The sequence below is a fragment of the Martes martes genome (genome assembly GCF_963455335.1).
Source record: "Martes martes genome assembly, chromosome: 5".
NCBI lineage: Eukaryota > Metazoa > Chordata > Mammalia > Carnivora > Mustelidae > Martes > Martes martes.
Genome location: NC_137892.1, coordinates 136,632,815 through 136,658,971, shown reverse-complemented (window position 1 = coordinate 136,658,971; position 26,157 = coordinate 136,632,815). Strand labels below are relative to the sequence as shown.

At 38.3% G+C, this 26,157-nt stretch overlaps 1 protein-coding gene across 1 annotated transcript in view; it reads left to right on the top strand.

Moving 5' to 3' along the window:
* The window catches only part of WDR70 (WD repeat domain 70), a 316,291-nt gene that overhangs the window by 74,903 nt on the left and 215,231 nt on the right, over window positions 1-26,157 (top strand). Inside the window, exon 8 of the mRNA XM_080803311.1 lies at window positions 24,407-24,560. Within this exon, the coding sequence (XP_080659437.1) occupies window positions 24,407-24,560 (154 nt within the window). The remainder of the gene's footprint in view (window positions 1-24,406; window positions 24,561-26,157) is intronic.

The window sequence follows — 26,157 nt, the reverse complement described above, 5'->3', positions numbered from 1 at the left end:
CTGAATAATATTCTGTTTTTTGTGTGTGTGTGTGTGTGTGTGTGTGTGTGTGTGTGTGTATACACACCAGATCTTTATCCATACATCTGTCAGTGGACACTTGGGCTGCTTCTGTAGTTTGGCTATTCTAAGTAATGCTGCTGATTGCCTATATTTTTAAAAAATACTTATTGAACTATAGTTGACATATAATGTTATATTAGTTTCAGGTGCACAACATAGTGATTTGACAATTCTTTATATTACTCAGTGCTCATCATGATAAATGTAGTCACTGGGTGTCTGTCATACAGTGTTACTGCATTATTGACTATATTTCCAATGCTGTACTTTTTATCTCCATAATTTCATTTATTTTATAACTGGCTCTCTTAATCCTCTTTGCCTATTTCTCATAACTGTCCCCCTTCCCCACCTTCTTTCTGGCAACCATGAGTTTTCTGTTTTTAAGGGTCTGTTGGTTTTGGTTTTTAGATTTCACATATCAGTGAAGTCATACAGAATTTGTCTTTGTCTGACTTATTTCATGTAGCAGAATACTCTCTACCTCCATTCACATTATTGCAAGTAACATAATTTCATTTTTTTAATGACTGAATAATATTCCATTGTGTATGTGTATCTTTTCTTTTTAAAGAATTATTTATTTATTTTGGAGAGAGAGGAAGAGAGAGCGGAGGAGGGGCGGAAGGAAAGAATCTCAAGCAGACTCCCCACTGAGCACAGAGCCCAACATGGGGCTCTATATTAAGACCCCCCCCTCAAGGTTTTTAGTATCACATGATAAGGTTTCAGTTTATCATTTGTCTTAAATGTTCAACCTTTTCATGTGGATGAATTCTATTTTTCATTAGGTATCTCTTCAAAATTATTATTCTTAATTGATTTATAAATGTTAAATATGATTAAAAATGTTAACATAAATTTCCATTTCAGAAATTCACCAAAGATTCATAATTGAAGACAGGGTTGTTTCTGATCATGAATTAGAGATCATCTTCCCAAAGCCATTTTGTGAATGGGCGCGTAGCAGAACTGCTCTGCATATTTCAGTAACTTCTAAGACTGCACATTAAAGATTTCTCAAATTGGGCTTCATGGGCATACTTTTAGGGGCTCATGAATTTCTTTCATTAATTAAAACATTTTGTTTTTTGATTTTGATAATCTTTGGCCAATCCCTAATGCCTGTATTTGTTTACCTGTGTGTTTAAAATTATCTGGGCTGAAGTGCCTAATGATAAAGGAGCAGAGACACACATCATATATAAATGTGCTGGCACCAAGGGAAGATTTGTTTTGTCATGAAGTGATGTACGAATAAATTTTTCACAGTAGTTTGAAAAAGACAATGGGGGGGGGAATTGTGTCATCACTGGAGCACAGTAAAAGAGGCATATGCTATAGCACACAGTAAATATTCGTTAACTAGCTGATCCAAAAGTAGGTTAGAGGACTTAGGTAGGTGTACATAATTAATTTGTTCCGCAACAAAGAAGTTGTTTCATTCTGTATGATATTGTTTTAGCAAACATCTCAAAATTAATCTGAATTCTTTGGATCTTTTGTTTTAGTATGTACTTAAAAAAATCACTTTCTTGAGGTATGGTCTACATAACATAAAATTCATTCATTGTAAGTGTGCAGTTCAATAATTGTTTAGTAACTTAAAGAGTTGTGCAACCAGTACCGCAGTCTGATTTCCATCACTCTAAAATCAAATCTCATTCCCATTGTGGTCACTCTTCATTTTCTCCTCCAGCCTTACGCAGCTGCTAATCTGTCTGTTTCTTATCAGTTCAGTTTTTCTGGACATTTCTTACATATGCAGTCATACAGCATGTGGTCTCTTGTATCTGACCTCTTAGCATAATGTTTTTGAAGTTCATCTGTATTGTAGGACACATCCGTGTTTTGTTCCTTTTTATGATCAGATAGTATTCCATTTTGTATTTATGTGTGTGTGTATATATGGCATATTTTGTCCATTCGCCAGTTGGTGGACACAGTTGGGTTATTTCTACATTTTGGCTATTATGAATAATGCTGTTATGAACATTTGTGTACAAGTCTTGGGAAGGATATATGTTTCCATCTTATGTCTTTCTTAGGTTGATACTACCTACATTGGGAATTGTTAGGTCATGTGGTAAATTTATGTTTAATATTTTAGTAACCTGACAAACTGTTTTCAAGAATGACTATACTGCTTTATATTTGTACTGGCAGTATATAAGGGTTCCAGTGTCTTTACATGATCACCATCATATGTTACTGTCTTTTTCATGATAGTCATTCCTGTGGGTGTGGAGTGGTTGATGTTTACTTTTAAATTCATTGTGAATTCATAGTTTTATGAGAGTGTGTAAGGATAAGGACCCTTGTCACCTGTTTATATGCAGTTAAGTAATATTATAAAAACCATTTGGCACCACAAAATGATTTCTCAGCTACTCTCCCATCAGAAGGAAGGTATTATTACTCACATTTGAAAAATACTTACCTAAGGCATTGAGAAAAGGATCAATTGTGGAACAATCTTCAAAAATATGTAGAGTTAAAAAAGCACAGTATAAAAGTATATAGTTTTCTTTTTTTAAAAGAATGGTATAGTATTTTTAAAAGTACTTATTTTTTAAAGTATATATATTTTTCTTTAAAGCTTGGAAAAAACAGTATGTACTATTTGCTTATATATGCATAAAATACTTCTGGAAAGGTATAGAAGAAACCAATAACACTGGTTGTTTATAGGGAAAAGAACTGGTTATCTGGAAGGAAAATGTGTTGTTACTTGTCCCTTTTATATCTTTTGAGTTTCAACTACCATGTGTAGATTCTACTTATTTTATCCAGGAATAATAATATCCACAGCCTCTCCAACATTGTTTCTTGCCTTTTTAATTTTTCTTTTGTTAAAGAACAAAGAAGATATGTTCTGTTTGCGTACTAGTTTATTGAGTCTGGCTGAATTCTTCATATCAGTGAATTCTCACAACTGCCGTGTGTCATAGATACATTTATTATCCCTGCCTTACGGATGTGGAAATGGAGGCTTAGGGAGATTAATTAATTAGCCTAAGGTCACACAAAGTGATAGAGTAAGGATTTGAATGCAGGCATTCTAACTGTAGAGCAAGTACCATTAATCATTATGTTATACAAAAGCACGGAAGGGATTGAAACCATTTAGGATAAGTGCCATTCGAAACAGTCGAGGGTGGTGTGTTTGCTTAATTCCTTCATTTGTAAGCCTTACATATCTCAATACTTTATTCACTGCCCATGCCATATAACTGAAATAATAATGTTTTGGCTTTTAGGGAAAGTTGTTTTTTATTACTTTACAACTGTTATTTGTGCATCATAATAGTTTCTTCATTTCACATAATTGCGTGATAAATTAGTGATTTGTTTAGGTATTTGTGCGTTATTAGTTAGTTCTGAAAAAGAAATTGAAGGTGGACAGAGATTCCCCTTGCAAACGTAGACCCATGATTGGTGTATGAGTTGATGTGTACGGAAGCGGAATTACGTAAATTTCAGTAATGGTGGCATTGTGTCTCTTTTCACTTGACCTAGTCCATTAATTGAGTTTAATGACAGCGTATATTTGCACTTTTTATATTTATTAGTAAATTGGTAAACTTGCTTTATGACTTTCCTTATTAATATATTAAGATGTCATATATTAATATATATTTCCAAACTACTAGATTTTGCAAACTTTGCTATATATTACTTTTCCCCCCTAGATATCACTGATCAGTGGCATCATTAATTAGGCTCTGCTTGAGGTGCAAGGTAGAATATAACATCCATCTAGCCTCCTTCAGCCCTGTACATAACAAACTTTTATTTGTCTGCAACTAATCTTGGATATCACCAATAAGAAGGAAAAAGTTGGAAAGTAAGATGCCTTCAGCAGTAATATTAGATTGATAAAATCACCAGTTATTCTCATGTATGTCAGAATACTCCCAGGCATTGGTAAGACTTCTTGTGGTTTACTAACTGGAGAGAGGTTGTTTACTTGGTTTATATGAAGATAAGATGAGATCATGTACATCAACAGAAAGCTTTAATAGGAGATGAAAAGGTATGTGGGAAAAAGCACAGTTAATATTCCTTGATAAGCAGTATGTACCTGAATATATTTTCCCTTTCTCTTTGATATTTGCTTTGTAAAATTGTATAAGCTTAAGGATTTTTTAAACTTAATTTCCTGGGTTTCTGCTGCCTTCTGTAACTGTCAAGTTACATAACTTGTAAATTCTGTCTTGTTAACTAAACATCAGTGAACTCTTTTTTTAAAATTCTAAGATTTTATTTATTTATTTGAGGGAGTGAGACATTAGAGTGGGGAGGGTCGGAGAGAGAGGCAGACTCCTTGCTGAGCAGGGAACCCCATGCAAGACTCGATTCTGGGACTCCAGGATCATGACCTGAGCCCAAGGCAGTCACTTAACCAACTGAGCCACCCAGGTGCCCCATCAGTGAACTCCTGTACTCTGTACTCCTGTACTCTCAGCTTATTTATTATTATTTTTTTATTATGTTATGTTAGTCACTATACAGTGCATCGTTAGTTTTTGATGCAGTGTTCCATGATTCATTATTTGCATATGACACCCAGTGCTCCATGTAAGTGGTGCTCTCCTTAATACCCATCACTAGGCTCACCCTTCCCTCCACCCCCCCTCCCATCTAAAACCCTCAGTTTGTTTCTTGGAGATAATAGTCTCTCATGGTTCATCTCCCCCTCTGAATTCCTCCCCTTCATTTTTCCCTTCCTTCTCCTAATGTCCTCCATGCTATTCCTTATGTTCCACAAATAAGTGAAACCATATAATTGACTTTCTCTGCTTGACTTATTCACTTAGAATATTCTCCTCCAGTCCCATCCATGTTGATGCAAAAGTTGGGTTTTCACCCTTTCTGATAGCTGAGTAATATTCCATTGTATATATGGACCATATCTTCGTTTTCTTTTTCTTTCTTTCTTTTTTTAGTTTTTTTTTTTTCATTTAAAGGTTTTTATTTATTTGACAGAGAGAGCACAAGTAGGCAGAGCAGCGGGAATAGGGAGAAGGAGAAGCAGGCTGTCCGCTGAGCAGGGAGCCTGACGTGGGGCTTGATCTCAGGACCCTGGGATTATGACCTGAGCCGAAGGCAGCCACTTAGCCCACTGAGCCACCAGGCGCCCCTGGACCACATCTTCTTTATCCATTCATCTGTTGAAGGGTATCTCAGCTCTTTTCACATTTGGCTATTGTGGACATTGCTGCTATAAACATTGGGGTATATATGGCCCTTCTTTTCACTATATCTGTATCTTTGGGGTAAATACCCAGTAGTACAATTGCTGGGTCATAGGGTAGCTCTGTTTTTTAATTTTTTGAGCAACCTCTACACTGTTTTCTAAAGTGGCTGTACCAGTTTGTATTCCTACCAACTGTGTAAGAGGGTTCCCCTTTCTCCACAGCTCTCCAACATTGTTTCTTGCCTTATCAATTTTTACTATTCTAACTAGTGTAAGGTCGTATCTCAATGTGATTTGGATTTTAATTTCCCTGATGGTTAATGATGATGAATATTTTTTCATGTGTCTGTTAGCCATTTGTATGTCTTCATTGGAGAATTGTCTGTTCCTGTCTTCTGCCCATGTTTTGACTTGATTATTTTTTTGGGGGGGTGTTGAGTTTGAGAAGTTCTTTATAGATCTTGGGTATCAGTCCTTTGTCTGTAGTGTCATTTGCAAATTATCTTCTCCGATTCCGTGGGTTGCCTCTTTGTTTTGTTGACTGTTTCCTTTGCTGTGGAGAAACTTTTTATCTTGATGAAATCCCAAAAGTTCATTTTCGCTTTTGTTTACCTTGCCTTTGGAGACATATCTTGAAAGAAGTTGTTGTGGCTAATGTTGAAGAGGTTACTGCCTGTGCTCTTCTCTAGGATTTTGATGGATTCCTGTCTCACATTGAGGTCTTTCATCCATTTTGAGTTTATCTTTGTGTATGGTGTGAGAGAATGGTCAAGTTTCATTCTTCTATACATAGTTGTCCAGTTTTCCCAGCGCCATTTATTGAAGAGACTGTCTTTTTTCCACTGGATATTTTTTCTTGCTTTGTTGAAGATTATTTGACCATAAAGTTGAGGGTCTGTATCTGGACTGTCTATCCTGTTCTATTGGTCTATGTGTCTGTTTTTTTGCCAGTACCATGCTGTCTTGGTGATCACAGCTTTGTAATACAGCTTTAAGTCAGGCAACGAGATACCCCCAGCTTTGTTTTTCTTTTTCAACATTTCCTTGGTGATTTGGGATCTTTTTTGGTTCCATACAAATTTTGGGATTGTTTGTTCCAGCACTTTGAAAATGCTGTTGGTATTTTGATTGGGATGGCGTTGAAAGTATAGATTGCTCTGGGCAGCGTAGACATTTTTTAAAAAAAGATTTTATTTATTTATTTGACAGCGATCACAAGTAGGCAGAGAGGCAGGCAGAGAGGGAGGGGTGGGAAGCAGGCTCCCTCCTGAGCAGAGAGCCTGATGTGGGGCTTGATCCCAGGATCCTGGGATCATGACCTGAGCCAAAGACAGAGGCTTAACCCTCTTAGCCACCCAGGCGCCTCCAGTGTAGACATTTTAAAAATGTTTATTCTTCTGATCCATGAGAATGAAATGTTTTTCCATCTTTTTCTGTCTTCTTCAATTTCTTTCATGAGTGTTTTGTAGTTCCTTGAATACAGATCCTTTACCTCTTTAGTTAGGTTTATTCCAAGGTATTTTATGGTTTTTGGTGCTGTTATAAATGGAATTGATTCTCTGATTTCTCTTTCTACACTTACATTGTTAGTGTATAAGAAAGCAACTGGTTTCTTTACATTGATTTTGTATCCTGCTACATTACTGAATTGCTGAGTTCTAGTAATTTGGAGGTGGAGACTTTTGGGTTTTCCACATAAAGTATCATGTCATCTGCGAAGAGAGTTTGACGTCGTCTTTGCCAATCTGAATATTTTCATTTCATTTTGTTGTCTCATTGCTTTTTCTAGGACTTCTAGTGCTATGTTGAACAACAGTGGTGAGAGTGGGCATCCTTGTCATGTTCCTGATCTTAAGGGAAAGGCTCTCAGCTTTTCCCTATTGAGAATGATACTCGCTGTGGGTTTTTCATAGGTGGATTTTATAAAATTGAGGAATGTTCCTTCTATCCTTAATACTCTGAAGAGTTTTAATCAGGAAAGGATGCTGTATTTTGTCAAATGCTTTTTCTGCATCAATTGATAGGACCATGTGGTTCTTCTCTCTCCTCTTACTAATGTGTTCTATCACATTGATTGATTTGCGAATGTTGAACCACCCTTGCATCTCAGGGATAAATCCCACCTGGTTGTGATAAATAATTCTTTTAATGTAGTGTTGGATCCTGTTAGCTAGGATCTTTTTGAGAATTCCGGCATCCATATTCATCAGGTCTTTGCCTGGTTTTGAGATCAAGATAATGCTGGCCTCATAGAAAGTCTGGAAGTTTTCCTTCTGTTTTTTGAAAGAGCTTCAGAAGAATAGGTATTATTTCTTCTTTGAATGTTTGGTAGAATTCCCTAGGGAATCCATCAGGTCCTGGACTCTTGTTTTTTGAGAGGTTTTTGATCATTGCTTCAATCTGGTTACTGGTTATTGGTCTTTTCAGGTTGTCAGTTTCTTCCTGTTTCATTCTTGGTAGTTTATAGGTTTCCAGGAATGCATCCATTTCTTCTGAGTTGCTTAACTTACTGGCATATAACAGTTGATAATAATTTCTGATAATTGTTTCTATTTCCTTGGTGTTAGTCGTGATCTCTCCCCTTTCATTCATAATTTTATTAATTTGGTTCCTTTCTCTTTTCTTCTGGGTAAGTCCTGCCAGTGGCTTATCACTCTTATTAACTCCTTCAAAGAACAAGCTTCTAGTTTCATTGGTGTGTTTGTTCTACTGTATTTCTGGTTTTTAATTCATTGTTCTCTGCTCTAACCTTAATTATTTCCCTTCTCGTGCATGGGTTAGGCTTAATATGTTGTTGATTTCCTGGTTCTTTAATGTGTAAAGATAGTTTGTGTATTCGGGATTTTTCTGGTTTTTTTTTTTGTGAATGGGGCTTGGATGGCTGTGTGTTTCCCCCGTTGGACTAACTTTGCTGTATCCCATAGGTTTTGTACTACTGTGTTTTCGTTCTCATTGGTTTCCATGAATTATTTAAGTTCTACTTTGATTTCCTGGTTGACCCAAACATTCTTGAGCAGGATGGTCTTTAGCTTCCAAGTGTTTGAATTCCTTCCAAACCCTTTCTTGTGATTGAGTTCCAGTTTCAAAGCATTGTGATCTGAGAATATGCAGGGAATAATCTCAGTCTTTTTGTATCGGTTGAGGCCTGATTTGTGACCCAGTATGTGGTCTGTTCTACAGAAAGTTCCATGTGTGCTTGAGAAGAATGAGTATTCTGTTGTTTTAAGGTGGGGTGTTCTGTGTATATGAGGTCCATCTGGTCCAGTGTGTCATTCAAAGCTCTTGTTTCTTTGTCGATTTTTTTTTTTAAGATTTTATTTATCCATTTGACAGAAATCACAAGTAGGCAGAGAAGCAGGCAGAAAGAGAGAGAGGAGGAAGCAGGCTCCCTGCTGAGCAGAGAGCCCGACATGGGCTTGATCCCAAGACCCTGGGATCATGACCTGAGCCGAAGGCAGAGGCTTTAACCCGCTGAGCCACCCAGGCGCCCCTCTTTGTTGATTTTTTGCTTAGATGATTTATCACTGAGAGTGAAGTGTTGAGGTTGCCTACTGTTAACATATTTTTATCAATATGTCTCTTTATTTTGGTTGAGAGTTGGCTTATGTAGTTGGCTGTTCTCATGTTGGGTGCATGGATATTTACAATTTTTAGATCTTCTTGTTGGATAGACCCTTTAAGAATGATTTGGTGCCCTTCTATATTTCTAACTACAGTCTTTAGCTTAAAATCTGATTTATCTGATATGAGAATTGCTACCCCAGGTTTCTTTTGAGGTCCATTGGCATGAGAGATGGTTCTCTGTCCCTTCACTTTCAGTCTGGATGTATCTTTAGGTTCAAAAAGAGTCTCTTGTAGACAGCATATGGATGGGTCTGTCTTTTTATCCATTCTGCAACCCTGTGCCATTTTATAGGAGCATTTAGGCCATTCACGTTGAGAGTGATTATTGAAAGATAAGATTTTATTGTCATCATCTTGCCTGTCAAGTCCTTGTTTCTATAGATTGTCTCTGTAAGTTTCTGTTCAGTATCACTCTCGGGGTCTTTCTCCTTTTATAGAACCCCTCTTAATATTTCTTGCAGGACTGGCTTAGTGGTCACATATTCTTTTAGTGTCTGCCAGTCCTGGAAGCTCTTTATCTCTCCATTCATTCAGAGTGACAGCCTTGCTGTATAAGAATTCTTGGCTGCGTGTTCTTCTCATTTAGTACCCTGAATATGTTTGCCAGCCCTTTCTGGCTTGCCAGGTCTCTGTGGACAGGTCAGACGTTATTCTGATGTTCCTACCTCTGTATGTAAGGAATCTCTTGCCCCTAACTGCTCTTAAGATGGTTTCCTTGGTTCTAAGATTTGCGAGTTTTACTATTACATGCCAGGGTGTTGGTCTCTTCTCCTTGATGTTGGAAGGGGTTCTCTCTGCCACAGACAAGCCACAAATGCTTGTTTCATCCCCCAAATTAGGGAAGTTCTCGGCTACAGTTTGCTCGAATATATCTTCCAATCCTCTTTCTCTCTCTAGCCCCTTAGGGATCCCAATAATTCTGACATTGGACTGTTCCATGGTGTTGTTTATTTCTCTAATTCTGTTTTCATGGATTTTAAGCTGTTTGTTCCAGGCCTCTTCCTATTTCTTCTTTTCTATCAGTTTGTCTTCTAGATCACTAATTCGTTCTTCTGCCTCATTTACCCTAGCTGTTGGAGTATCCTGATTAGATTGGATCTCACTGATAGCATTTTTAAGTTCTGCCAGATCAGCTCTCATTTCTGCCTTTAGAGAATCTATGTTGCCATTAATGGTTTTCTCCTTCCTAGCTATTGTCTTCATAACTGTTATCCTGAAGTCTATTTCTGACATCTTGCTTAGATCCGTATCTATTAGCTCTGTGGCAGAGGTCACAGTCCCTGAGTCTTTCCTATGTTGGGGGTTCCTCCTCTTAGTCATTCTGTTGAGGGATGGTTGAGGGAATGACAGAGTCCAAATGACTGACCGCAACCCAAGTAGGATACACCTATTTTATTGGGACCTTAGGGTTGTTGGCCTCTTGTTCCTCCAGCCTGTCTTCTGGAAGCGGGGCCTGCCTCAATGTTACTTGGCAGCTCTGTTTGGGCAGAATTGCCCTGCCCCCTCTGGAGGGGTGTGGGCTCATGAAAACTGTTTTTCGGGGGGCTTTGGTTCTTTGGCGGCTTTCCCTGGCAGGTTTCTGCATTTCTTCTGAGAGTCAGAGCAGAAGTGACCATATTCAAACCTCTTGTTTCAAAACAGAGAGATGGCAAACTGTTCTTCAGTGAGCTCTTGAGGCCACACTGTCTCCATTTCTGTCTGTACTGCTAAAAACTGCAGTGTCCTGGGTTGTGTGCCCCACAGCAGCACTCCCAGACCTCCCTTCCAGTAGAAGCATGTCTCTGCCCTTTGTGCTTCTAAAACTACCAGCCACCCCCAGTTTGCATGTGCATCCCCGCAGCTCTAGGTTTCAGTGTGGGGTTGTCCTAAAGTCTTTTCCCCACTGCTACCAGTCTGTGAGTCTGTGCCTGGTCCCAGTGCAGGAGACTTTTGAGCTCCAGCAGTGCAGGATCCCAGAGGCTCTCCCTCCTGTTTATCTTCCGATATCTACCTGCAGAGTCACGGCTCCCTGCTTCATACCTTGAGGCCAACTGCCCGAGATACTCTGTTTGTAAAGATCCAGCTATATCTTACATCACATGCTGATTTCCTGGGTGTTCAGAATGGTCTGGTAGATATCCAACTCAATTCAGGGGATTGGTTGAAATAGGGTCCCCTACTCCTCTGCCATCTTTGTGACTCCTCCCTATTTTTTTTATCTTTTAGAAGGGTCATATTTATTTCATTTGACTTATATCTTACCTATATATATTTGTATTTTTTAAAAAATTTAACATATAATCTATTATTTGTTTCACGGATACAGGTCTTTGGTTCATTAGTCTTATGTAATACCTAGTGCTCATTATAGCACATACCCTTCCAAGTGTACATCAGCCAGTTACCCCAGTTACCCACCTCCCCTCCAGCAGCTGTCAGTTTATTTCCCAAGATTAAGAGTCTCTTGTGGTTTGTCTCCCTCTCAGGTTTTGTCTTGTTTCATTTATTTCCTTTCCCCCTATGATCCTCTACCTTGTTTCTTAAATTCCACATACAAGTGAGATCATATGATAATTATCTTTCTTTGATCGACTTATTTTGCTCAACATAATACCCTCTTGTTCCATCCACGTTGTTGTAGGTGGCAAGATTTCATTTTTTTGATGGCTGCATAATGGTCCCTTGTGTGTCCATTCATCTGTCAATGGACATCGGGGTTTTTCCATAGTTTGGCTATTGTGGCCATTGCTGCTATAAACATTAGGGTACATGTGCCCCTTTGGATTATTATATTTGTATTATTGGGGTAAATACCTAGTAAGCAGTGCAATTGCTGGGTTGCAGGGTAGTTCTAGTTTCAACTTTTTGAGGAAACTCCATACTGTTTTCCAGAGTGGGTGCACCTTAATGAACTTTTAAAAATTATATTTACTCAGGCTTAATTTATAGATAGTAAAATATATTCTTTTCAAGTGTGCAGTTCCAGGAGTTCTGAGAAATACATATGGTCGTGTTACCAGCACCACAGTCAAGATAAAGAACATTTCATTATCCCCCAAAGTTCCCTCTGGTCACCTGGTCAGTCCCTTCTCCTGACACCAGGCAACCACTGATCTGATTTTGTTGTTGCCTCTCTTGGTAGGTTTTCTCCTTTTCATTGCTGTGTAGTAATCATCATATGAATATAGTACAGATTGTTTATCTGTTCACCGGTTAGAAATTTGGGTTGCTTCCAGTTTTTAGATATTTGAATGAAACTGCTATAAATATTTCTGTACAGGTCTTTTTATTTTATTTTATTTTATTTTAAAGATTTTATTTATTTATTTGACAGACAGAGATCACAAGTAGGCAGAGAGGCAGGCAGAGAGAGAGGAAGGGAAGCAGGCTCCCCGCTGAGCAGAGAGCCCCATGTGGGACTCGATCCCAGGACCCTGAGATCATGACCTGAGCCGAAGGCAGAGGCTTAACCCACTGAGCCACCCAAGCGCCCGTGTACAGGTCTTTTTATAGATAGATGTTTTACTTTCCTTGGACAAATGGAGTAAATTTGGAGTAAGAACTGTTGGCTCATATGCTATATATATGTTAACTTTATAAGAAATTGCCAAAGTTTCCCAACATGCCTGTAGCATTTTGCTTTCTAAGCAGCCATGTATGAGTTTTAGTTAATTTACATCCTTAGGTACACTTCGTGGTATCCATATTTTAAAATTTAGCCATTGTTTTGGGTGTGTAGTGATATGTAAATGGTTTTAGTTTGAGTTTTCATAGTTAGTGTGATGTTGAGCATCTTTTTATGTCTTTCATTATTATGTATGTCTTCTTTAGTGAGCTGTCCAGATCTTTTGTCCATTTGAAAAATTGAGTTGTTCTTCTCAAGTTGGTTGATAAAGCTCTTTTAAGATTTGTGTATCATAAATATTTCCTCTCAGTCTGGAGCTTTTCCTTTTCCTAAGTGTCTTTTGAAAAGCAGCCTTAATGTATTTTTACATATTGTTTTTTGAATTGCCTATTTTTTGCCCCAAACCGTGTTTTCTTGAATTTTTTATATAGAAAAGATAAACATTTTTGAATGTTTATTAAATAAAAAGCATTTTCCAAAATAATTTCCTTTTTATTTTTTGAACTTTTTTTTTAATTTATTTATTTGACAGAAATATAGTGAGAGAGGGAACACAAGCAGGGGAAGTGGGCGAGGGAGAAGCACGCTTCCCACTGAGCAGAGAACCTGATGTGGGACTCGATCCCAGAACCCTGGGATCATGATCTGAGCCAAAGGCAGATGCTTAATGACTGAGCCACCCAGGCACCTCTAGTTTTTAAACTTTTAAAAAATTATTTATTTGAGCAGAGAGCCCGATGTGGGACTTGATCCCAGGACCCTAAGATCATGACCTGAACCAAAGGCAGATTCTTAACCAACTGAGCAACCTAGGCACCCCTTTTTTGTAATACATGACTTACATATTTACATTTTTCAGTTACTAGGGAAAGTTTAGGAGGTTATATCTTGCAAATGGAAGTATATTCTCTGGGGGAAAAGAAGAACTTTCATTTTCTACTTTTACATGGCATCTAAAACAGTATAATTGCTGTTATAATTAAAAGAATATTTTATACTTAGGAAACAAAAGACATTGTAAAGAAAATTAAAAGACAAATGATAAACTCAGGAAAAGTTGAAATACATATTGAAAGTAATGGGCTGATATCCATAATATGTAGTTTCTGCAAATCAGTAAGGAAAAGGTTATTTGAAAATTAAAACGGGTCGAAGGAAATGAATTAACAGATAACAGCAGAAGAAATATAACTGGCCAATAACATGAAAATGGATACTCTACTAACAATAAAAGACAGAAAAATTAAAATGCCAGTGAGGTACTACTTGTCACTTACAAGACTGGCAAAGGAGAAAGAGATCCATGATATCCAGTGTGGGGAGATGGCAAAGATGGGGTATCATTTGCTAAACCTGTTTTCCACAGAACAGTTTGGTAATATCTGTCAAGATGTGAAGTGTGAATTCTGATGCAAGTTTTGGAGAAAAAAACCATTTTCATGCATTGTGCCTGTGCTTCATAGGTACCGTACTCCTTATTCGTCCTGTCTCTACAATTTCTTTTACAGTCCCTCCCTTAGAGTTCACCTCAGGCTTAAACCTCACTTAGATTTCTGTATCAGTCTCTTTACTTTTTCCCCCACTATTCATGCTAAGTCCCTGTAATGCCTTTCTGATTCATTTTGACTAAAACCCATATGCCTTGCCATGGTTTATGATGTTCCTTGTGATCTGGCCATTGCTTATTTCTTCCCTTGCTCTAGCAGAGTGGCTGAGAGATTTTTACATAGTGTGTTCGTGTACTTTGTTTTCTGCCTAGAATGCTCTTCCCTACTCCCTGGTACCTGCTCCCCTCTCACAAACATGTAGCTCCTTATGCTTAGGTCTCCACCTAAACATTGCTTTTCCAGAGAGGCTTTCTAATAAAGTAGGTCTCTCTCATATGTGCTCCCTCAACACCTTTTATTCATTGTGAACTCCTGAGCCCCTGTTGTTCTGCTACTAGAATTGAGACGAGTTATTTTTAGCATCAACATTGTCATAAAGAAAACTGTTGGGAATACTCCGAACAAAGACTTAGCTTTTTCAAGTCATTCTCATTGGTTGGCTGTTTTTAATCATATTTCTCTAATCCTCAGAAGACATGAAAACATATTGTTTACGTATTTTCATTCCTTGCCTTTTGGATTGACCATCTTATTTTAGCGTGGAACTTGACTATGAAATCATATAAAGTCACAAAGCTATTAATCTGTACTTGATTGAGTGATAGAGTAATTTTATTACATTTATAAATTAGAGTATGCATTTTTTTTAAAGATTTCATTTATTTATTTGACGGAGAGAGATCTCAAGCAGGCAGAGAGGCAGGCAGAGAGAGAGGAAGGGAAGCAGGCTCCCCGCTGAACAGAGAGCCCGACGCGGGGCTCGATCCCAGGACCCTGGGATCATGACCCAAGCCAGAGGCAGAGGCTTTAACCCACTGAGCCACCCAGGTACCCCAAGAGTATGCATTTTAATGGAAGGGAAGAGTTATAGATTAGCTTTAGTAAAATTATGTATGTATAGTCCTGGGTAGAATTTTCTCTGGCTTTAATTTTGTTTGATCGATACAGTGTTTTGTAAAGTTACTACCAGTTTACTAACCTTTGGTATGTTTAAGCTGGTAAGTGACATATTCTTAATTAATTTTGCATTGGAAATCTAAACTTAAATTCTTAAATTTTAAGCTAAAATATTGAAGTAGCTGAAGATGTATTTTGGCATGGAATAAATTACCATTTTCTGATATTGCCATACAGAAAACTTTGATGGCTCTGCTTCAGGTCTCTTGCTTTCTTGCCCTTTTCCCAGCACTGGATAATATATATAATATATATGAAACTATATTTTCTGTAATTATTAACATCTTTCATTTCTAAGAATGCAGTAGTCACATTTGACCTAGGATTTGAGTTTTTGGAGTAGTGCAGAAAATCAGAAAAGATGTAAGGATGTTTCTCATGAGTATTTTGGTTAAATACTAAATATTTTTGGTTAAAACATGTGATAAACTTACACTAACTTAACTTGTAATGAATCAGAAATACTTGCTGTATTCAATTTGAGTATATTCATTATAGTTGGCTCCCAAGATCTCATACCTATTAAATCTTAAAGAGACCTTGGAAATAAAGAAGTAATAGTAATAGCAACAACTCATTTCATGTACTGTGTTAGGTGTCATTATGTATATTATTTTTAATCCTCACCCCAATACTGTAAGTGTTACTGCTCCAGGATTTTTCAGTGGAAGACACCAGGACTCAGCAAAGTGCGTGAACTCTGTCTCAGGATCGCCTCTGCATGGTGCTGCCAACTAGTTGCATCAATTAATTTTCCAAAAGATGGGGAGACTGCCTGAACCTAGCGAAGCCGAAGGGCCTGTTCATCATCACACAGCCACTTACCAGCAGAGCGAGGACTTGGATCCCCAGCCTCCTGACTCACATTCCCGTGCACTTTTCACCACATCAGGACACGTTGGCTCCTGAGCCCCAAGTGACAGTCCCAGACAGCTGTGTTTATCTGTCTTGCATGTCCCAGCTTGTTTTGCTAGCTGAGCAAAAACTACTTAAAAGGATCCTCAATCTTCACCTTCCCATTCCCCTCCACTTACACTGATATACTCCCACTTGCCCCATGAATAACTTCACAGAAAGAATTGTGCAATGTCACTAAGCCTTCCTCTGGTGTCAGAGTTACTCCCTGAGAGAACATTCACTTCCTCATGACTCCAGTTTACTGTCAGATTGGCTTTCCCTCTTTTCTCTTTGATCGGAATCTTAGTTGTTTAGGCAGGAATTTGAGGAGCAGATGTTATACCCCTTAAAGAAGCCCTTTAATTCTCCTTAGTACTGTGTCTAATGACTCCTTAATCCTGTCCTTTTAACTCTGTGGCTAGCAGAATTAAGAGCAAATTGGGACAGGAATGATGAGCTTGATGCTTAACTTTTCATTTTAATGTTGACCAAGAGAGCACATGAAAGCCAGTGACACAGAGGGAAAACATCGAGCTTGCCTATACAGCTAAAGGAAGGTGAATATTAGTGTGGGATTGTTGAGATTTTGTATTTCCCTCCAAATATAAATAGAGCAATTTCATAGAGCACATAGCCAGAGAAATAGAGCTGCTGACTGTTTTTACTACCTTTTCTTACTAAATTTTGCTATTCTTTAGAAAATTATTTCCAAAGAGAAATAAAAATGATTCACCAGAGAAAACAAAGTGATTTCTTTTTTTTTTTTTTTTAAGATTTTTATTTTATTTATTTGACAGACAGAGATCACAAGTAGGCAGAGAGAGGGGAGGAAGCAGGCTTCCCACTGAGCAGAGAGCCCGATGCTGGGCTTGATCCCAGGACCCTGAGATCATGACCTGAGCCGAAGGCAGAGGCTTAACCCACTGAGCCACCCAAGTGCCCCAACAAAGTGATTTCATATAGTACTAGATCTTTTATGGTTAATGAAGAAAATCGAATTCTCCAAAGTGAGATTACTGTTAACAAAGATATACCCTGTGAACTACTTTAGTTTAGCAGTCTGAACTATTTAATTATCAAAAATCTGATCTGCTTGTTTCTATATATATACATTTGTGTGCATTTGTGTAAAAATGTGTATATAAACAGATTGGACTAAACTGCCCATAATTTTCTCAGTTTCTATTTAATCACTTGAAATTTAGTATATCCATCAGGGTCTAATAAGTTGAGAGCAGTCCCATAGCAGTTTGAAAAAGGGGAGGTTTATTATAAAGAATTAGGAACAGAGGATTGGAGAAATGAGATATTAGCTAATAAAAAGTAAAGAGTACTCTAAGGAATACAGGAATGGCAGGTGAAAGGAGCATCTATTGCCCCTAGGGTGGAGATATAAAGCATTCAAGGCCTCCAGGATTGAGAGCCAGACATTTGAGAGGACAAGGCTTTGGCTCATTGAATGTTAAAGCATTTGTTGTGCTCTGACAGCAGAACTTTCCAGAAACCTGTCTCGCCAGAGTCACCGTGATAGCACTGCCTGAGGGAGGCGCTGGGGGAAACTGCTGGATCTTGCTGACTCTGAGGTACTTTCGCAGCCAGGCATAGAGAAGCTGTACAGTGCTCCAGAGAGCCAGACACTAGAGAAGTCGTGTGGGGTTCTGGAGCCCACCCCAGGAAGAGCACACTGGATGTAGTGGGGAAAGCTCCTCCCCACTGCAATCCCTCTCTAGCACCCTCTACGGGCAAAACTTCATGCCACAGGGCAAAGGAAAAATATTTAAAGGGCCCAAATTCATTTTTGCAGAGCAGGCAGTGGAGGGTGAATTTGGAGCTGTGGGACAATAAATGAAAAACTGGCAAATCTGGAGAAACATATAATTTTATATCTTATAATGGGGGCCTCCTTCTGGGCTTAACATTTGAGTTTGGGAACTTGGTCAGAATTTTGTTAAGAAGAAGGACCTCATTCCTTCCTAGCATTTATCATTTTAGCATAAGACGAGAGGGGCTTTTCTTTTTAGGAAGGAAGGGCCTGGGCAGTAGCCCCGTGTTTGCTTTTCTAGGTTTCTCTCTTATGAGCACCTGGTTTGGGAGCTTCAATTTCTCATCTACCTTGACCCTTTGGTCTGGGGCATTGTGGTAATTCCTCACCCTGTCACACATTCTAACCTCAGAGTCCACTCAGACCTTTGTTTGAGTTTTCTTTGCATTGGAATTAGTACTTTGAATCATTGCATTAAGAATGGCTTTTTGAAGAATAAATATTTAAAAGACTATCAGCTAGAATTTCAGCATTTTAGGAGAAATGGTCAGTATAAATTTTGAGCAGTAGTTTCTAGTTAGCAATAGCTGTGAAGAAAAACAGCTTCATTGTTAAATATCTGATTTGGAGTTGGCAACCAGCCAGGAAGAATAGTTCTTTTGTGGCTTAGCCAGATACTCTTAAATTTTGATTTTTTTTTTTTTGTATATATCCTGTTTCTAGAAGACAAAATTACCATGATTAATAGTTTTTTTCTGCTGAAATACCCATTTATTTCTCAGCCTTGAAATTATAGACTTAGAAAGTAAATCTAAATAAGACTAAATAGCCTAAAATTTTGTTAAAATTGTCTTATCATTGAAATTTATTTTATTTTCAGATTGGCCTTTTAGGATAAATCAAAGAATTTGACTTTTTTTTTTTTTCCAACAGAGTTAAATTCATCAAGGAAGTTATGAAGACAGTTTAAAAAGACAGATGTTCAGTTTTGCTTTTTGATAGAGAAATTTTATATTTGGGACTTTATTAAGTTAGCTCTCCAGCAGAATTCTTTATAGGTTTGTGTATTAATATCTAGTTAAGGTGTTTAATTGTTTGCTTTCCACACATATTTATTTGGTGATTTCTCTTTTGAGAGAATGGCACCTGAGATAGCATATACCTTTAAGATTGCTTTGATGTATTCTACTACTTTACCGTGCCATCTCTGAAGAATGTTATAGACTGTGTTTTATTTAGCATGGTGAATAAGCAATTTTTACATGGAGAGTTTACTTCAATATTCATTCCTAAATTTGTAACTGGAAATCACATTTAGGGACTGTACAACTGACTTTTTAGTACCGGTACTATTATCATCCAAATAGACTTCAATAGATTTCATTAGGTTTTCTTTTGTTTTTAAAGAACATTTTAGTTAGTACTTCATTTTTCATCTGTTTTATGAGCCAATAAGAGTCTTCTGTTGTTCCAAAGTTGAGACTGTTCTATATTTATTTCATATTGTTAACAGCTGTACTTATTCAGTGCACTAGTCACTAGCCTTATGTAGCTATTTAAATTTAAATTAAATAAAATTAAAAATTAAGCTCCTTAGTTGCACTAGCCATGTTTCTAGTGTCTGATAGAAACATGTGGCTAGTGGTTAGTGGTTACCATAATGGGCAACGCAGATGTAAAATGTTTCCACCATCACAGAAAGTTCTATTGAGCAGTGCTGGTCCTGTAGTATGTAGAATATATTGTAATTGTTGATGTGACAGCTTTCTTTGTCTCAGAAGATAGATTTTTTCCATTTCACAGTCCCGGTAATATACTTTGTATTGTTAGCCTTTTAAATTTTGGTCATTTGGTGGGTAAGCAATGGTATCTCATTGTACTTTTACTTTTGAATTTTCCTGATGAAAACATATTTGGAAAAAACAATGTTTTTAAGGTTTTACTTTTGTCTTTGGCTTTCAGCACTTTTACTATGATGTGCCTGGGTGTGGATTTTGCTCCCCTTTTGGGGTTTATAGTACTTATTGAATCTCCAGGTTAATGTCTTTTATCATTTTTCCAAAATTTGACAGTCACTTCTTCACATTCTGCTTTTCTGTTTTTCCATTCTGCAATTCTAATGTGAGACTTTTTCACCATATGTCATATGTACCTTAAACTTTTTCTGCATTTTCCATTTTTTATCATCATGCTTCAGTCTAAAAATGATCTTTTAACCATTAATTCTCTGCTGTTAAACCCATCCATTAGTTCTAAATTTCAGTAATTGTAGTTCTCATTCTAAAATTTCTGCATGTTTCTCTTTTTAATTTTCAGTTTTATGTATGTATTATATACCTTGTCATTTAATTTTTTTTTTTATATTTCTGTTTGGTGTACCAGAATTCATTGTTTACGTACCACACCCAGTGTTCCATGCAATACGTGCCCTCCATAATACCCACCGCCAGGCTCACTTAACCTCCCACCCCCTGCCTCTTCAAAACCCTCAGATTGTTTTTCAGAGTCCATGGTCTCTCATGGTTTGTCTCCTCCTCCAGTTTCCCCCAACTCCCTTCTCTCCATCTCCCCATGTCCTTCATGTTATTTCTTCTGCTCCACAAATAAGTGAAACCATATGATAATTGACTCTCTCTGCTTGACTTATTTCACTGAGCATAATCTCTTCCAGTCCTGTCCGTGTTGATACAAAAGTTGGGTATTCATCCTTTCTGATGGAGGCATAATGCTCCATAGTATATACGGACCACATCTTCCTTATCCATTCGTCTGCTGAAGGGCATCTTGGTTCTTTCCACAGTTTGGCGACCGTGGCCATTGCTGCTATGAAAACTGGGGTACAGATGGCTTTCACTACTTTCAGTATCTTTGGGATAAATACCCGGTAGTGCAATTGCAGGATCATAGGGAAGCTCTATTTTTAATTTCTGAAGGAATCTCCACACTGTTCTCCAAAGTGGCTATACCAACTTGCATCCCCACCAACAGTGTAAGAGGGTTCCCCTTTCTCCACATCCTCTCCAAAACACATTGTTTACTGTCTTGTTAATTTTGGCCATTCTAACTGGTGTAAGGTGGTATCTCAATGTGGTTTTGATTTGAATCTCCCTGATGGCTAGTGATGATGAACGTTTTTTCATGTGTCTGTTAGCCATTTGTATGTCTTCATTGGAGAAGTGTCTGCTCACGTCTTCTGCCCATTTTTTGATGTGATTATCTGTTTTGTGTGTGTGGAGTTTGAGGAGTTCCATATAGATCCTGGATATCAGCCTTTTGTCTGTACTGTCATTTGCAAATATCTTCTCCCATTCCGTGGGTTGCCTCTTTGTTTTGTGTTTTGTGGACTGTTTTCTTTGCTATGGAGAAGCTTTTTGATCTTGATGAAGTCCCAAAAGTTCATTTTCACTTTTGTTTCCTTTGCCTTTGGAGACATATCTTAAAAGAAGTTGCTGTGGCTGATATTGAAGAAGTTACTGCCTATGTTCTCCTCTATGATTCTGATGGATTTCTGCCTCACGTTGAGGTCTTTTATCCATTTTGAGTTTATCTTTGTGTATGGTGAAAGAGAATGGTTGAGTTTCATTCTTCTACATATAGCTGTCCAATTTTCCCAGCACCATTTATTGAAGAGACTTATTCCACTGTATATTTTTTCCTGCTTTGTCAAAGTTTATTTGACCATAGAGTTGAGGGTCCATATCTGGGCTCTGTACTCTGTTCCCTAACCCTAACCCTAATTTCTTAATTACAGTTATTTTAAATTCCACAACTCATAAGTTCAATATCTCATACTCTGAATTTCTTTGAACTTGGATGAAAAATTATTTCTTTTCACTAACCTCTGATTTTTAGCATTTCCTTTAATTATGGGAGTAGGCAACAAAGTCACAGGTGTACCTGTAAGACAATATGACTTACAGTCATATTGAAATATACATTGTTTATGCTCATCACTGCTTTGAAATTACAGTAGTTATTAGACCTGCCTCTAGGCATATTTACTTGATACATTAGTACAGAAACTCACATATGTCACAAAATTAAAAAGTATTTTGTAGTTATTTTTTGCTTTTGCTTTTTTTACTGTAGTTATTAGTTACTGTAGTTATTTTTACTTTTTACTTTTTTTTACTGTAGTTATTCTTTATGTGATAAAGCAATAATGGTTTCCAGTATATGTCTAATGTAGTTTTTTTTTTAATATGTTTAAAAAACGTACTAAGAAGGAGTCCACAAACTTCTGAGTGCAGAATTGTCCAGGCACAAAAAAATGGTTCTGTACAGTGTAGGTCAGATTGTGTCACTGCCCAGCTCAGAACACTCCGATGGGTTTCGTCAAATTTCTCCCTGAAAGAGCAAAAGCCAAGGTCCTTTCAGTGGCTTACATGGCCCTCCTTGATCTGCTCACCCTACTTGCTACATATTCTGACCTCTCCAACTCCTATTGCTTTGCTCACCCTGGTACAGTTACCTTGGAGAAATGCCAGATTCACTCTTGCTGCAGTTCCTTTCTAGTAGCTGTTGCTGCTTGGTCTTTTCTAGAAGCTGTTTCTTCATAGTCCATTCCTTCACTTCATAGCTTACTCAGTCACTTACTTCCTGACGATTTTACTTAAAGTATTTATCCCTGTCCCCTTGGTTCACATTTTCTGCCCTCCCCACTCAGTTTTTTCCCCATATACTTATTATAGTTTTTCATATTATGTATTTGACTTACTCATTAGTTTAGTATTGATTTTAGGAGTGGGGCTTATCCTAGGCTTCTGTTACTGGCAGGTTGGACCTTTGGCAATTAAAGGTCAATTTTGCAGAGTTGCCATTGGTCCCATGCATAACTTCCATCCCTTTTCCCACTCCTATTTCACTTAAAAGCCTATTGCATTAACAGTGGTATGGATGATGACAAAAGCTAGCTAATGTCAACTGGCCAAGTCACTTTGTCTATATGGTTTATTGCCTCCTTCAAAGTTGATATTGTCTGGGATTAACATGGGATTCAAAGAGCTCACATTTGGTGTCCACTTTTCACATGTCCACCTATATGCATCTTCCCCACACATCCTTGTCTTAATCTCTTGCTCTTTTCTAGGCTTTATTTCATATCTTCTGGAGAGCATGTTTCTCACCAATGTACTTGATTTTTTGCTCACCTTATTCAATTAGCATGATGTCATCTAGATCACAGACCAGCATGAACTAATTCAGATTGTCCAGATGGTCCAGGTCCTTTGGACTATGTTAAGACAGAGGGCCAGAAAATTAATGTAGCCCTGGCTCAAGGATGCTCATGTGTGCTGCTGTTGGTCACCTGTGAATGTCAACTGCTTTTGGTCTTGCTTCCTAATAGAGGTAGAAAAAGATGCTTTACCAGATCAGTCACTGCATACCACTTAACCTGACAGGGACCAATAACCCTGTCTTTATAGGCTGGCAAAGAGGCCCTTTGGCTTTTTTCACACTCTAGGTTTTAATTGGTGATTATTCATCCTCAACCTTTCATTGTCTTTATTCATTTCACTGACTACACCCAGTAACAGCTGTCCAGTTCTAGAGTTGTTTCAGTTCTTACATTTCCTTTACCTCTCGAATCCCTGGAATGCTACACCAGCCAGTACCTTTCCCTTCATGATGAACTTTAGCAGTTGCACTTGCACTGCTGTAGCATGTTGAGGACTATGTGCTCCCTGTGATGTGGTCCTTGTTCCTAGCCACTCGGTGATCTCATCTTGGCATTGACTTCATAGGACCACTTTCAATACCAGCTCTCTCAGGTCAGGTTCACCAGAACCATTATTTGAAATTCCAGGATTTGCATGCAGAAGGTTGGTTGAAGAATCGTTGGGGATCAGGCCCCGAGAGAGAAGGTGAAAGGGAAGCGCCCTTTGGAAGGCACAGAAACTGCATTATCATGTAGTTGCAGAAGCAGCCTCAGCTCAGCCCACAGGGAGATCTGAAGCTGGTGTCATTCTTCCCCTGGATCCCACCTGAAGTAGAGGGCTGGACCATTTTCCTGCATGCTGGCCAGGCATTGAATGTGGGCTGCTTTGGAATGGTAACATAATCTTGTATGAAGGAGTTCAGTTGTTAGCCATCAGCAGACCATATCCTGGAAGCTGGGGGAATGAGTGGAGTGGTGAGCATGCAAAAGATGCTGTAGTACTGGAGAAATGAAGGAGGAGATGAAAACTTGTTCAAGCACTTAGCTGTGAAGGGGAAGGGAGGATAATCAGTAGAAGTTCCTGAGGAGACTGGAGAGGATGCGATCCAAAATATAGGTATTAGATTTGCCGTGGGCAGGAAGAGGTTTACATCCACCATTGTAATCAGAGAGGAGGAGGAAGAGAGGTGTTCAGATGCAGATAAGCTTATGACATTAGTGGGAGGAAGTTGAGACAGTTGTTCGTTGCTTTTGGGAAAGAGCCAGACAAATCAACAGCTGAAAGAAGGGCAGTTGGTTGGGTTGAAGATTTAAGGTGAGTAGATATTTTAGTAGATGCTTTGGTGAGTGGGAGGAGAGTGCTAACAGGATAGCCACTGGTGTTGAGGGCCCCTTTGAGGTTGATGATCTCTGTTTTGAAGAATTATCAATTTGTGCAGTTGTGTGACATTTTTATGGCAGTGCTTAATATACTGGAAGTGTGAACATTATGCCCAGTGTCTTACAACACTATTTTCTTTTCTCTTTTACATAGCCATCAGATCAAGTCACTGCAGTATAGTAACACAGGAGACATGATTCTTGTTGTATCTGGAAGTTCTCAGGCCAAAGTGATTGACAGAGATGGTTTTGAAGTAATGGAATGTATAAAGGGAGACCAGTATATTGTGGACATGGCAAACACCAAGGTAAGCATTAAGCAAAATATTTTATTGAATTTAATTAATTCAGCACACATTTATTAATGACTTGTTTGAGTTGCTATCATTCACTCTAAAAATTAGTGTCTTGTTTTAAGCAATGTTATTATTTCTCACAATATATTATTTCTCACAATTTCTCCACAATTCTGTGGATTGACCAGGAAGTTCTTATGCTGATGGTTTTAATGTTCAAAATGCCTGACTTGGATGATTTATAGTTGGTGCTCTACCCCATGGTATCTGTCCTGTTTCCAGCGCTCCCCCGTCCCCACTATGTGCACATGCATACCTGCATGCGTGCTCGGTCGCTTGCTCTCTCTCTCTCTCTCCCACCTTCTCTTTGCACGTGTCTAGTTGGGGCTTTCTAACAGTGTGGTGGACTTAGTGAGGTCTGACTTCCTGCTTGATGACTGGGTTCCATGAAGAAGGAACATGGACACTTCAGATTTTATAAGGTCTGGCTTCAAGACTTATATAGATTGTAGGGCCAACTCAAATTTGAGGAGACGAGAGATAGACTCCACCATTCAGTGGGTGAATGACGAGATCACATTGTAAAAGATCATATGGGATGGGAGATAGGGGTGCAGCCATCGTTGGAAACAACATACTACGAATCTACTATGTACTAGGCTTTAGGATAAGGATGAAAGAGGGTCTCATCAACCTTTTATATAAAGATTTTTTAGTGAGATAATATTTTTAAAATTATATGAAGTATCAGTTAACTCTAGCGGTATAAATGCTATCAAACTTAATGGATTATTTATAATTAACATATCAGTGGGATGTCTGGGTGTGGCTCCAAACTGCAGTTAATGTCTAGGTCTGTTCCATGTCTCTGTTCCTCCTGGCACTAGTGAACTGCCTGCGGGCATGTTTTTCACATGGTGATGGCAGAAACACAAGAAGGAAACCTCAACTCTGGAGCACATTTCAGGCCTTTGCTCATATGTCCATGGACATTCCCTTGGCTAGAGTAAATCTCATGACCACGGGTAGCAGTGCAGAAATTTGCTCAGGTCTTCAGTGAGAGTAACTCCAGTATCGCATGCCAAAGGTTGGGGATACAGGAGAGGTGATGGATTGGGAACAATAATGCAACCTACCACAGATATATTATAGTGTCAGTGGATATGGTTGTGCCAGAATTTTGAGCCTCAGTTTTATTTATGTATTTATTGACATTTATTTATTTATTTTAAAGATTTTATTTATTTATTTGACAGACAGAGATCACAAGTAGGCAGAGAGGCAGACAGAGAGAGAGGAGGAAGCAGGCTCCCTGCTGAACAGAGAGCCCGATGTGGGGCTTGATCCCAGGACCTTGGGATCATGACCTGAGCCGAAGGCAGAGGCTTTAACCCACTGAGCCACCCAGGCGCCCCAAGCCTGAGTTTTAATTTTGACTTTTACTCCTCTTTTCCTGTCCTAGTACCTTTTTCTAAAACACTTAATACTCAAGATTTGTAACTACATCAGAATCTAATAGATGTGATTGTCTAAGGGAATACAGTGGATCCTCATTATTTGTGGTTTCTGTATTTGCTGAAATGTTTTTGTTACCCCCAAATCAATACAC